This window comes from Salvelinus alpinus, chromosome 29 (genome assembly GCF_045679555.1).
Source record: "Salvelinus alpinus chromosome 29, SLU_Salpinus.1, whole genome shotgun sequence".
NCBI lineage: Eukaryota > Metazoa > Chordata > Actinopteri > Salmoniformes > Salmonidae > Salvelinus > Salvelinus alpinus.
The window spans coordinates 29,320,631-29,335,611 of NC_092114.1; the positions used below are offsets into that span (position 1 = coordinate 29,320,631).

General features: G+C 42.5%; 1 protein-coding gene across 1 annotated transcript; it reads right to left on the reverse strand.

The window, feature by feature from the left end:
- Positions 1 to 1,818: 1,818 nt before the first annotated feature.
- On the reverse strand, positions 1,819 to 14,937 carry LOC139558397 (asparagine synthetase [glutamine-hydrolyzing]-like). The gene is made up of 12 exons (XM_071373490.1): positions 14,814 to 14,937; positions 11,318 to 11,573; positions 8,444 to 8,684; positions 7,974 to 8,159; positions 7,546 to 7,647; positions 7,183 to 7,310; positions 6,220 to 6,346; positions 5,537 to 5,643; positions 5,208 to 5,308; positions 4,999 to 5,080; positions 3,990 to 4,145; positions 1,819 to 2,619 (listed from the first exon to the last, which is right to left on the reverse strand). The coding sequence occupies exons 2-12, from the start codon at positions 11,564 to 11,566 to the stop codon at positions 2,410 to 2,412; spliced, it is 1,689 nt and encodes a 562-aa protein (XP_071229591.1). The 5' UTR covers positions 11,567 to 11,573; positions 14,814 to 14,937; the 3' UTR covers positions 1,819 to 2,409.
- Positions 14,938 to 14,981: the final 44 nt, after the last annotated feature.

Genomic DNA, 14,981 nt, shown 5'->3' on the forward strand with positions numbered 1-14,981 from the left:
TCAGCAGCACTCTGTAGGGTAGCACCAAGGTGTAGCAGGAGGACAGCTAGCTTCAGTCCTCCTCTGGGTACATTGACTTCAAAACAAAACCTAGGAGGTTCATGGTTCTCAACCCCTTCCATAGATTTACACAGTAATTATAACAACTTCTGGCGGATGTCCTCCTACCTATCAGAGCTCTTGCAGCAATGGGGATCCATAATAAATACAAATACAAAATGACATGTTGTCCACCCAATCAAAGGATCGGAGAATTAATCTAGTACTGAAAGCATAAACTATAGCTAGCTAGCCATGTAGTGCATGTGGTGCATAGTTGACTTAGAGAGAAAAAGACAATAGTTGAACAGTTTTGAACAAATTAATTTCTTCCATATGCTGGAGAAGCAAGAGAGAATTGTATATAGAGAGAGATTGTAGTTTTTTAGCTAGTAAATGCAGCTAGCTAGTTTAGCCTACTGAAACACCCCGCCCAAACAGCAGGATGCTATGTTAGCTAGCTGGCTATGACTATCCAACACAACACTGGAACTCTTCCAAGTCAAGGTAAGCTTGTGGTTTTACTAATTTATTGCCACCGGGGCCCCTGGTGTAACTGCTTACTGACTATACACTGTAACGTTACTGCATGATTGTAGTGGGTTTACTAACGCATTAGTTATATTAGCTATGTTGACTAGGACGTTACTTTAGCGAATATGCTGACAACGATGCAGGCTGTGTGTAGTGGTTTGGCTTGGAAGGTTTTTTTCGGATGGTCACATACAGCTGGTGTGTTGTGCATTGAAGTCCACAAGCAATGGGAAGAGGTGAGAGAGCGCAGATGCGAGAAGAAATACAACGTGGCTGTGTGTTTACGCGTGATCAGCGGTGTATTCATTCCGCGGATTCTGTTGAAAAGCGTTTCTTAAAACGTAAGCAAACGGAACAAAACGGGGAGAAACATAGTTGTGTTATTGTTGGACATCGCAAGTGTCACTGATAGTGACAGTCCATATGAGAGACCCAGGCCATGCAGGGTATTACCCTCCAGTCTAGGCGGGGGCGCTGTTTTCAACTGTTGGACGAATGATTACGTCCTATATCAGCTAGATGCAGGCAAGAGTGTGCAAGACGGTACGGAATATCACTGTCTGTCACCTAAAACGTGTCTCTCGAACTGTGTGCACCTACGTTATAAACGTTCATTCATAGGCTAGGTTGTAGCAACCTCATGATGGGTATAGGGAAATGTATCACGTAGTAGCCTGAAGCTATCGCTGTTACATTGAACTGGCTGAATGGAATATGAATGGCAGTCATCCAATATGCTGTAATAGAACGGCACTGACCGCAACTGATCTATACCTATAGCTATCCTGTCTATTGTCTTTGAACCTATTACAGCCTGCTCCCTGTCTGGGTAAGAGGCAAAAAGACAATTGCAGTACCGGTTATACGCATCTAACTTAATGTAAATGATAGGAAAAAGCACTCACGAGGAACAGTTAAATATCATGTTAAGGTTTAGCCAATGTCTGAAGCTGTTAAAATATGTATGTAATTTAGATATAATAATATGTACTATGTAATCACCGTATGGTACTATAATCGATGAAAGCATTACAGTAGTGCTACTGAATCCCAGATAGATGGCCTACAGCATCATTCCAGTCTTCCAACATTATCAACTATTCCTAGTGAAACAGCAGTTTCCCAAATTAGCACTGACCCTGTAACTGTAATGAACACTGGTTAAGTACTAGAGCTTGATGATTCCTCAATAGAGGTGCCATAATTATCGCATAATTATGTAACTGACAATTATGGTCAATAACGTGAACAAAAAAATTGTCTTAATACATTCAATTTTAGGAAAAGGGGGATTCGACTTTATATTCAAGTAGAAATAATTTACCCAATAGCAGTTTTACATGAAGTGGGTAAAGTTGGTAATCATTTTATGAGCGGAACGGCACGGTTGGGAGAAGCTTCATTTCCAAAAGTTCCAAGAGGTCAAATCCATTAGTTTTTGAGACAGGGATGTCACCAATGCTGTGTTCTATTCATTAGGTTTGTCGTAGCTAATTAGGTATGTCGTATCTAAAGATGCATTATGAAGCGTTACAACAAAAATGACAACCGTGGCCATTTGCATGAAAAGTAAGCCTAATCGTTACCCAAAATTCCATAAAAGTCACAACTTTAGCATCAGACAGTTTCCAGATAGGTATGTGTGAAGGGGAGGTGTAGTAATGGTGTGAAGATGAGGTGTAGTAATAATGGCAGAAGTGATTGACAGCTGACACGGTCTACGTTCCAATATCCATACTAGCATACCACTTAGAATGCATGCATGCTCAATAGACTGCTTCATTCTAAGTGCTACGCTAGTGAGGATATTGGATAAAAGCCACTGTTGTTGCTGTATCACTGGTCTTTGTCAGGCTTGTAGATGGAGAGGGTTCTGGCTGAGGGGTCTGTAGCATTGATCCAGCGGGGCATCCAGTAGTGGCTGAGCCACTTGGCCTGGCCCGGGTAATGCTTCTCAAACACCTGGCGGTAGAAGTACGCCTCTTTGGTTCTGGGAGGGAGGAACGGGAACGTCTTAGGAGACTTCTCCAGCTGGAAGTTGTCCACCTTGGAGGAGAGAAAGAAGGAGTCAGAATGTGTGTGGGTGTGCATATGTCATGTGCCAGCGTGCCTGTGTGTGTGTGTACATGCGAGCCTGCTGTGTGCGTATGCACGTGTGTGTCTGACTGTGTGTATGTGTACCTTGCTTTTTTCAATTTTTACTAACGACATGCCACTGACTGAGTAAAGCCAGAGTTTCTATATATGCGGATGACTCAACACTATACACGTCAGCTACTACAGCGACTGAAATGACTGCAACGCTTAAAGTGCTGCAGTTAGTTTCAGAGTGAGTAGCAAGGAATAAGTTAGCCCTAAATATTTCTAAAACTAAAAGCATTGTATTTGGAACAAAAACACTCACTAAACCCTAAACCTCAACTAAATCTTGTAATAAATAATGTGGAAATTGAGAAAGTTGAGATGACTAAACTGCTTGGAGTAACACTAGATTGTAAACTGTCATGGTCAAAACATATTGATGCCATAGTAGCAAAGATGGGGAGAAGTCTGTCTATAATAAAGCGATGCTCTGCCTTCTTAACAACACTATCAACAAGGCAGGTCCTACAGGCCCTAGTTTTGTTGCACCTGGACTACTGTTCAGTCGTGTGGTCAGGTGCCACAAAAAAGGAGTTAGGAAAATTGCAATTGGCTCAGAACAGAGCAGCACGGATGGCTCTTGGATGTACACATAGAGCTAATATTAATAATATGAATGTCAATCTCTCCTGGCTGAAAGTGGAGGAGAGATTGACTTCATCACTACTTGTATTTATGAGAGGTATTGATATGTTGAATGCACCGAGCTGTCTGTCTAAACTACTGACACACAGCTCGGACACCCATGCATACCCCACAAGACATGCCACAAGAGGTCTCTTCACAGTCCCAAAGTCCAGAACAGACAATGGGAGGCACACAGTACTACATAGAGCCATGACTACATGGAACTCTATTCCACATCAAGTAACTGACGCAAGCAGTAATTTTAGATTTTCTTTTTTTAAGATAAAAATGAAAACTTATGGAACAGCGGGACTGTGAAGCAACACAAACATTGGCACAGACACATGCATACATACATACATACATACACACACACACACACACACACACACACACACACACGCACACGCACACGCACACGCACACGCACACACACACGACAACATACACATGGATTTAGTAATGTAGATATGTGGTAGTGGTGGAGTAGGGGCCTGAGGGCACACAGTGTGTTGTGAAATCTGTGAATGTATTGTAATGTTTTAAAATTGTATAAATTGCCTTAATTTTGCTGGACCCCAGGAAGAGTAGCTGCTGCTTTGGCAGCAGCTAATGGGGATCCATAATAAATACAAATACAAAAATACCTCAGACTCCATCTGGTCCTGCAGGCTGTTGTACCAGGACTTCTTGACAGACATCATTCCGTCACTGAAGGCCTCTTTACGCCGCCACAGGATCTCGTCTGGGATCAGGTTCAGACCTTTAAACGAGTCTCTGAGGAGGTGCTTCTCCACTCCATCCTGGTTACACACACATCCCTCAGTCAAACTGAACTGGGTTTGGAATTATAGCACTGGAACCCTTTACATGTTTAGAGACAGATTTTTGCTGCAAGGACTCTGATTTGGATACACAACCCTTACAATCACTCAATACACATCTTTTCCACTTTTGCAATAATACTGATGGGTTCTGACTTATAAACATGAAAATATGAAATATCCTTATTCATAACACTGAGGGAGAGAGAGGGCATTGAAAAAACGTTTACGTTATTGTTAGGCATCAGGTATCCTATGGAAAGGAGAAGGGCCACAGTCTGGTTTCAATGTTGGGTTGTAATTCGAAATACTGGCTACACCAGTAGTTAATGGTAATCTGTAGGAGGAATGTATATGGTGGGGTCAATTAAGGATGGATATGAGCCAGGGGCTTGGAATGTTATTGAGTAAGGGAAAGGCAATCACATGGTTGTGGTCATTGATAAGGGTGGAGAGCTGTGGATTAGTGAGGAATGGGGGCCGAGGTCAGGTCACATTAAGGGAGAAGGAACAGTTTATTACCCACATCACTACGCTTCTTGCCTAGCAATAAAGATGTAATGTTTAGAGGGAAGGAAGAGACTTCACCTAACATGGGGTAGATATACTTGGGCTGGTGGGAACATGGCTTTGTCTGTTCAGCTGTCTGACCCATTGGGTGAATAAACTTGGTTGGAGCTTTTCATAGTTGTCCGTCGGTTTTTACTCTGTTATTTAGAACCTAACAGTACATTACTTCCGATTTCATACTACATTATCTCATCAGAGACAAATGTAGCGGATAGGGAGATTGGGATAGTGAGCATATGGTGATAAGGCTGAGAAAACTGACCTTAGGTTGCCTCATCTCCTCAGGCAGGGAGAGGTAGTACGCTGTGAACCTGTGGTCCAGGAAAGGCACTCTCAGCTCCAGACTGTAGAGAGAAGAGGAAAGTCAGAATGCTAGATCTTCTGTATTAAACCTATAGCTTCTTAAAAGAAAGAAAGAAAAGCAGATAGCGGTCTGACAAGTTTGAGGAATGGATGTAAAAATGCCCTTACCCGTGTGCAGCGGTGGTGCGGTCTGCTCTGAGCACGTCAAACAGGTACAGCTCCTTCAACAGACGAACACTGTCCTCTGCTGCTGCCTTGGGAGTGGGAGCCTGCAACAGGAAACACAACAACTCAGCTCATATTCCCAGACATAACAACTGGTTCCATGGTTGGGTTCATTTTCAATTAAGTCAAACCAGGAATTTCCCATTGATTTCTAATAAATGTTTTCAATTCCTGCACTTCCTGAATTGACTACTGCATTCACCACAACACTGTCTGGTACATGAAATTTGGTGAGAACGACACATCTCTGATGTGGAACAGACTTACAGTACCTTGTGGAAGTAAATGTATCCTTGTGTCAGCTCGTCAGCGCCTTCCCCAGAGAAGATCACCACGCTGTCAGTCTTCTCACGGATGTACTTTGACACTAGGTACATGCCTGCAGAATGAGAAAGGATTATTGGACACAGAATTGAGTTGAAGTACTCCCTTGGCTATAACTTAAGCCTTGCCAAATATACTGTACATATCTTATAAAAAAAGGTTATTGTGCCATCTAGAGGCAAATAAAACCATCTGTATTTGGCAGGAAAAAAGTAAATGAAAGTAAACTGATCATCACATGAACTTTGGTCTTTACTTCAAGTTTGCACTTTTGGGACTGTTCGATTGTACCAGACAAACTGAATCACGTATTTCATCCACATATTATGCCAAGGTCTGGCTGATTACTTCTCTCTATTGACAGGCTTTTACAGGCCACACTCACTAATCTCCCATGATTCCACTGGGATTCAAACTAGCCAATCAGGAGGAAAAGGAATGCAGCCTGGCCAGACTCCCTTTGTCCAGGTCAGTGGGCACATTGACAAGGTACAAAGAAGCTGTCTAGTGTCTCGGTATTTCACAAATGTGTCATCCTCATAGCCTATTAATTCAGCTTCAATGGGACACCCCTTCTGATTGGTGTTTGGAGGTCTAGGCTGATCTAAGATGGGACAGGGTGCTCTCTCACCGACAGAGGCGCGTACGGTGGTGATGTCATAGGTCTCCAGGTGAAAGATGACCTCCTCCACGGCTTTGAGACCCTCCTCAGGGGTGAAGTTGACCTCGTGGTGCTCACTGCCGATGTAGGACGCCACCTGGAACAACACAAGGCATTCACCAAGACATTCATTCACGTTGTATCTATTTATTGCCTTCAATTTATTGAGAACACATACTCTTTTACAATTACAGGGAGCAATGACTTCACTTTTTTCTGTTATTCTATTATGTTGTGTTTTTATTATTTTAAATGCTCATTTTTAATGCCCTGGGAGCTGTAATGTATTGGGTAAAAGATGATACAAAAATAAAGTTTGATTATTACTGATTATGAAGTTACATTGTTACGAAACTGATTGACTAGCCTGCTAATATTGTTGCGCCTGCTAAGTCTAGAAGTCTTAGGCCTAGTTAACTGGTCTGTAACTTGATTTAAGATGTGCAGCTATGTGAGAAATCAGCATATGAGGTAAGTGCTGTATGTACATGTGCCCAGGAGACAGCAAACTTACAGGGATCCAGGGCCAGCTCCGTCCTGACTCCTATGGGTCAGCTAGCCCAAGCAGATTATTATTTGTTGTTGAAACGGGTGACCAAAATACATATTTACAAAAATAAACTTCAAAAGACCGCTCCAAAACTAAAAAGGTTAACTAAAACAAAAAACAAAGACTTGCAGGCCGAGAGGCTCTATGGCCACCTCTCTCTGAATCATTCACGCTCGACCTGATTGCCTGTTCCTGTGGGCTTCATCAAGGCTTGACAGAGCACCTGGACCTGGTTGCTGCTGCCCCCCTGGGGATGGAGTGTGGAAGTGGTAGTGTCTAATCATGCTCCTAGACCTAACCTACCCAACCCGCTCCATGACAATATCATCACCATTATATTATAAGGCAGAGTCTCTCTATGGAGGCTGGAGAGCCTCACTCACCTTGCGAGCAGCCAGGATGTCTGGGCTGTCTTCAGCCCCGATAGCGAAGGTCTGGATGGGGTACTTCAACTTCTCCTCTTTGGCCAGTTTGACCAGCGTAGCTGCCACCAGACTGGAGTCCAGACCACCTGATAGAAATATATAATAACAGTCATATACATCATTTACTAGATTATCACACGTTTAGTTTGACCTATGGTGTAAAGATAATAAGAATGTATTCTCATTTATGTATTTGCGCAGACAAGCATTAGTGAAAACAACAAGTAACAGACCTCAAGCATTACTAACTCAAGCCACAAACTTTCATGTGTGACACTACACAAAGAGGCAAACATACTCTGTAATAATCATTATTTGTACCTGAGAGAAGACAGCCGATCCTCCTGTGGGCCATGAGGCGTTTCCGGACAGCGTTCTCAAACAAAGACCGGATGTTGCTCTTCACTGTCTCTGGGACAAAACCTACAGAGGACAACAAGAGATCTTACTGTCATCACACAGGGACCAGTCAACTGAATAGTTGAAGACCAGCAAATCAACTCCGACATACTACACATCCAACTCCTATTGTCAGTGACTACAATGATTTCAGTTGGACAACAGGCTTCATTCATGGCAATACCCTCAATACCAAAAAACTTGAATCCTGAAATAACAATCAGTGAGCCATTCCTCCCTTCATCTTATGTGTCAAACAACATCTGTCATCTTTCACTGATAGCTAGCGACAGGTAGTGGCACTTAAATAATCTGTAACCTTTATGGAAATACTATGGATGGGTGTGTACCTGAGGGGAGCCTCTCTACCGTGTCATAGGCAGCGTGGTTGGGCTCCTGGGTGCAGCAGTGGAAGCGGTCCATCTGAATAGACTCTACCTTCCCTGTGGGCTTTAGGTCAAACACCTCAAAGTGTCCTGGGAGGAATGGAGTGATCTTAGGAGGTGAGGACATTGAGTGGGTTATATGAGTCAGACCTGGGAACAAACAGAAAAAGCATGTGTTTAAGAACATTAAGTTATCATACCTGTGTAGTAACACTGTCGTTACACACTAATAACAACATCTTAACATTTTGTTACAATTGTACTTGACCAAGTGAATTTCTGTTGAATAGCAATAGAGTTGAGCAGCTAATTTTTTTTCTACACTCTGTGACATTAAAGTTCATCCTATCCTATCCTGAATAGGTATTCTTCTTTAATCCACTTGTGTAGCAACCAAAACCGGTTGAGATATCAAGTAAGTAGTCCCCTCTCACCTTTTGCCTCAGAGCACACAGCCAGGAAGCCGTCGTCAGTCAGTAGTTTGAACATGGGCCGCACGCCATACGTATCCCTCCCCAGGAAAACCTTCCTATTTGCTGAGTCCATGAGGACGAAGGCGAACACTCCATCCAATAGGGACGCCATCTTCTGAATGCCGAAGCGCTCATACAGGTGAAGCAGGATCTCACCATCTACTTTGGTCTGGTAGTCAGTAAACTCAAACTGCTCCTTCAGCTAAAGAGGGAAGAAGATGGAGAAAAGTATTATGATTATTATGAGACATAAGACATTACAAGTGGTCATACATGCTCATGACATACACTCAACAACATATGTATTTGGACAGTGAAGCAAAAACTTTTAATTTGGCTCTATCAGTGGTGGAAAAAGATACTTTAATAGAAAATGGCTCAAGTAAAAGTCACCCAGTAAAATACTACTTGAGTAAAAGTTTAAACTATTTACTTTTAAATATACTTAAGCATCAATAGTAAATGTAATTGCTAAAATATACATAACTTAAGCATCAAGAGTAAAAGTATAAATAATTTCAAATTCCTTATATTAAGCAAACCAGACGGCACTATTTTTTGGTTTTTAAAATGTACGGACAGCCAGAGGAACACTCCAACACTCAGACATAATTTACAAACCAAGCATTTGTGTTTAGTGAGTCCGCCAGATCAGAGGTGGTAGGGATGACCAGGGATGTTCTCTTGATAAGTGCGTGAATTGGACCATTTTCCTGTCCTGCTAAGCATTCACAATGTAACGAGTACTTCTGGGTGTCAGGAACAATGTATGGAATAAAAAGTACATTATTTTCTTTAGGAATGTAGCGGAGTAAAAGTTGTCAAAAATATAAATAGTAAAGTAAAGTACAGATACCCCAAAAAAACTACATTGGAAGTACTTTAATTTATTTACGTAAGTACTTTACACCACTGGGCTCTATACTCCAGCATATGAGGCGACAGTACAGAATGTCCCCTTTTATTTGAGGGTATTTTAATACTTACAGTGCCTTAGGAAAGTATTCAGACCCCTTGACCTTTTCCACATTTTGTTACGTTGGTTACAGCCTTATTCTAAAATGGATTAAATAAAAAAATCCTCAGCAATCTACACACAAGACCCCATAATGACAAAGTGACCCTTTGCTATGAGACTCAAAATTGAACTCAGATGCATCCTGTTTCCATTGATCATCCTTGAGATGTTTCAACAACTTAATTGGAGTCCACCTGTGATAAATTCAATTGATTGGACATGATTTGGAAAGGCACACACCTGTCTATATAAGGTCCCACAGTTGACAGTGCATGTCAGAGCAAAAACCTAGCCATGAGGTCCAGGGAATTGTCAATGGAGCTACGAGACAGGATTGTGTATTGAGGCACAGATCTGGGGAAGGGTACCAAACCATTTCTGCTGCATTGAAGGTCCCGAAGAACACAGTAGCCTCCATCATTCTTAAATGGAAGAAGTTTGGAACCACCAAGACTCTTTCTAGAGCTGGCCGCCCAGCCAAACTGAGCAATCGGCAGAGAAGAGCCTTGGTCAGGGAGGTGACCAAGAACCCGATGGTCACTCTGACAGAGTTTCAGAGTTCCTCTGTGTAGACGGGAGAACCTTCCAGAAAGACAACCATCTCTGCAGCACTCCACCAATCAGGCCTTTACGGTAGAGTGGCCAGACGGAAGCCACTACTCAGTAAAAGGCACATGACAGCCTGCTTGGAGTTTACCAAAAGGCACCTAAAGACTCTCAGACCATGAGAAACAAGATTCTCTGGTCTGATGAAACCAAGATTGAACTCTTTGGCCTGAATGCCAAGCGTCACGGCTGTATGAAATCTGGCACCATCGCTACGGTGAAGCATGGTGGTGGCACATCATACTGTTGGGATGTTTTTCAGCAGCAGGGACCGGGAGATTAGTCAGGATCGAGGCAAATATGAACGGAGCAAAGTACAGAAAGATCCTTGATGAAAACCTGCCCCAGAGCGCTCAGGAACTCAGACTGGGCTGAAGGTTCGCCTTCCAACAGGACAATGACCCTAAGCACACACCCAAGACAACGCAGGAGTGGCTTCAGGACAAGTCTCTGAATATCCTTGAGTGGCCCAGTACTGTCACCTCATATAAAACATTTGATCTCAAATCCATAATGCCAAATGAAAAGTTTTAGCTTCACTGTCCAAATTAATACATAGGGTAGTATACATGCTTATAACTAAATCACAATGGATTGTAAGTAGTGTATGCACAATCACATCCAACAATTGTGCATATTACAAAAGATGTGAGATAATAATTTAATGCCATTTTTTTAAAGACAGATAATACCATTATCAATATGATCTTTGAAGATATTACGACTTTCTTCCCTCCCTGTTTCCACAAACTCACATGAACAAAGGTTTACTTAACTTATTTGGCCACGTAAGTCCCTTTGGCATAGAAATAGTACCTTTTTAAGAAAGGAGGAGTTAACTGGCCTAAAGCCATACTATATCCCTGCTTCGTGACCTGCAAGTAGAAACTAAATACGTTCCACACCAAAACTTGGCCAGATACTAGAGTTCCTTGAGGCCTGGTACCATCTCCATTCCTACAGTAGCCTGGGGTTCAGAAGTTTGGATTTCAGGCAATACCTTACTATATGTCTATGGGCCGTAACTACTGTGTGATTTGTAGATCTCCTACCATAGCCTGGGATTTGTGACATAAAACAACAGTGACACAATCTGGATTCCAGGCTATACCTTATATGTCTATGGGCCATAACTACTGTGGTGTTTGCAAATCTATTGAGCATGGGATTTGTGAAACAGTGAAACAATGTGGATTCCAGGCTAGACCTACCGTGTGGTGGTTGTAGATTTCTCCGTTGTAGACAAGCCAGAGGTAGGGGAACTTCTTGATGCGGATGGGCTGCATGCCATACAGCTGGTCTACAATAGCCAGGCGATGGAAGCCGAAACAACAGTTAGTAAAGCCGTTGATGTTCTCAAAGCGAAAGGCGTCAGGGCCCCGGTGGGCGATCTTCATAGCGCTGGTGCACTGAACCGACAGGCACTCATCACTGCCAAACAAGGCCCATATACCACACATCCTGGGGCTGGAGAGGTGAGAGAGCGGGGCGGGGCGGGGGAGAGAGAAAGAGGGAGAGGGTGTAATAAATACATGCAACAAGAGGCAGAGCAGATGGTCCAGAGACTAGTGCTTCTTTCGTAACTGTTCTTTACAACATTTCAACCAGTGGAGGCTCCTCAGGAGGAAGGGGAGAACCATCCTCCTCAGTGAATTTCAGAAAAATAGTAAAACATGTAAAAATGTATCCTTTTTAGATAAAACAATACTAAATATAATCACGTCACCAAATAATTGATCAAAACACACTATTTTGCAAAGAAGGTCTACAGTAGCCTCAACAGCACTCTGTAGGGTAGCACCATGGTGTAGCCGGAGGACAGCTAGCTTCTGTCCTCCTCTGGGTACATTGACTTCAATACAAAACCTAGGAGGCTCTTGGTTCTCACCCCTTTCAATAGACTTACACAGTAATTATGACAACCTCCGGAGGATGTCCTCCAACCTATCAGAGCGCTTGCAGCACGAACTGACATGTTGTCCCCCCAATCAAAGGATCAGAGAATTAATCTCGTACTGAAAGCATAAGCTATAGCTAGCTAGCATTGCAGTGCATGTGGTGAGTAGTTGACTCAAAGAGAGAGAAAGACAATGAAAACGAAGGAGAAGCAAGAGAGAAATGTATATAGAGATTGTCATTTTTTTTTCACTTACTTAGCTAGCAAATGCAGCTAGCTAGTTTAGCCTACTGAAACACCCTGCCCAAACAGCAGGATGCTGTTAGCTAGCTGGCTATGACTATCCAACACAACACTGGAACTCAACCAAGTCAAGGTAAGCTTGTGGTTTTACTAATTTATTGCCACCGGGGCCCGAAGGTGTAACTGCTTACTGACTATACACTGTAACGTTACTGCATGATTGTAGTGGGTTTACTAACGCATTAGTTCTATTAGCTATGTTGACTAGGACGTTACGTTACTTTAGCTAAGATGGTGACAACGATGTAGGCTGTGTGTAGCGGTTTGGCTTGGAAAGTTTTTTTTGCCTGATCACACAGCTGGTGTGTTGTGCATTGAAGTCCACAAGCGACGGGAAGAGGTAGGAGGAGCGCGCAGGAATAAAACGCAAGAAGGAATACAACGTGGCTGTGTGTTTACGCGTGATCAGCGGTGTATTCATTCCGCGGTTTCTGTTGAAAGAAAGTTTCTTAAATGGAAGCAAACGGAACAAAACGCGGATTAACATACTTGAATTTGTCCAATAGAAACTCTCGTTTGCATCTGTCTCTCGACCTGTGTGCACCTACGTTATAAACGTTCATTAATAGCCTAGGTCGTAGCAACCTCATGATGGGTATAGGGAAATGTATCACGTAGTAGCCTGAACCTATCGCTGTTACATTGAATTGGCTGAATGGAATATGAATGGCAGTCACCCAATATGTTGTAATAGAAATATGGCCATGGTCATGGAAAAAAAATTGTCTTCCCTTATCTTAACCGGCACTGACCGCAACTGCTTCCAATGAAGGAAGAACAACTTGAAGGGTTATACCACCGACTAATGGACACAGTGCACCTTTGCTAATCAGATAGGAAACTATAACACACAAACCACACTATCATACCATACTTTTTACAGAACTATTGATGTCAACGTATTAAGCTGTGTATTGGAAGTAGTATTACTAGCAGTATCAGAGTTAGACATCAAAAACTTCCCTTTATAAAAAAATTAATGGATTTTCAATAACCTCAACTGTCAATGTTCACAATTATAATAATGGTGGTAAAATATACTCATATCTGCTGACCCACAACCCCAGTTTAACTGTAACCATTTAAAACATGTACACAAAAATGTTTGCAGTTAATGTGCTATTTGAGTGAGAGTGACTAACAAAATCAACGGAGGTCCTCCCCCGGACTGTAATTCGACTATGCCTATGTAACAGTATAACTTTAGACCGTCCCCTCGCCCCGACACGGGCGCGAACCAGGGACCCTCTGCACACATCAACAACGGTCGCCCACGAAGCATCGTTACCCATCGCTCCACAAAGGCCACGGCCCTTGCAGAGCAAGGGGAAACCCTACTTAAGTCTCAGAGCAAGTGACGTAACTGATTGAAATGCTAGTAGCGCGTACCCGCTAACTAGCTAGCCATTTCACATCCGTTACACCTACCATAAGTTTAGATAGCTGGCTAGACTAACTTAACAATCTAAAAAATGTTAGCTGACGTGGGCTAATTGGGTGAATAACATAACTGCTGATTCACAACCAAATTACACCTTGTATAGTCTACTATAACTCTCAACAGTAAATTGAGACCATGACTGAGTTGGGGGGGATTGATCCGCCAGTTGCCCATCCCAAACTTAAACTGTCTTGACTGGCCACTAAAGCACCTCTAAAAATACCATCCACCGGTAAATCTTATTTAACAACTCTCATACTGTATTACACTTAGTCATTATAAGTGTCACTGATAGTGAGTCCATATGAGACCCAGGCCATGCAGGGTATTACCCTCCAGTCTAGGCGGGGGCGCTGTTTTCAACTGTTGGACGAATGATTACGTCCTATATCAGCTAGATGCAGGCAAGAGTGTGCAAGGCGGTATTGAATGTCACCGTCTGTCACCTCAAATATGTCTCTGGACCTGTGTGCACCTACGTTTTAAACGTTCATTCATAGGCTAGGTTGTAGCAACCTCATGATGGGTATAGGGAAATGTATCACGTAGTAGCCTGAAGCTATCGCTGTTACATTGAACTGGCTGAATGGAATATGAATGGCAGTCATCCAACATGCTGTCAAAGAAATAAGGCCATGGTCATGTAAAAAAATCGTCCTCCCTTATCTTATTAACCGGCACTGCCCGCAAATGCTTTCAATTGAGAAGGAAGAAAAACATGAAGGACTAATGGACATATTGTACCTTCGCTAATCAGATAGGACACTATAACACACCACACTATGATACTCTTTACAAAACTATTGACGTCAACGTATTAAACTGTGTATTCGAAGTAGTATTACAGTTACACACCAAAACGGGTTTCACAAAGCGAGTCGCCATCACATTTATTAAACAAATACTGTGTAGCTCTCTGCTCCACACGTGGTAATGTAAACGTATGTGGAAAGCCACACAAACTACCCGGTAATAGAAAGGATGAGTAACGGTTCACTCCGTGATAAATACACATTCGATTGAAATGTGTCTAAAATGCATAAACATAGTTTACTGAGAAACATACCTTTATTTCGTTGACACAAAGGGGTGAATAGTATTCTCCTCAGCGACTGAAATGATGCAACGACAGAACTTCTGTACACGGTAGTGATGACTATGTACTTCACTGAACTGAAAGGGGCGTGACTTGTAAAGTCAAGTTCGGTTGCACCACTTTATGGTTACATTTGAG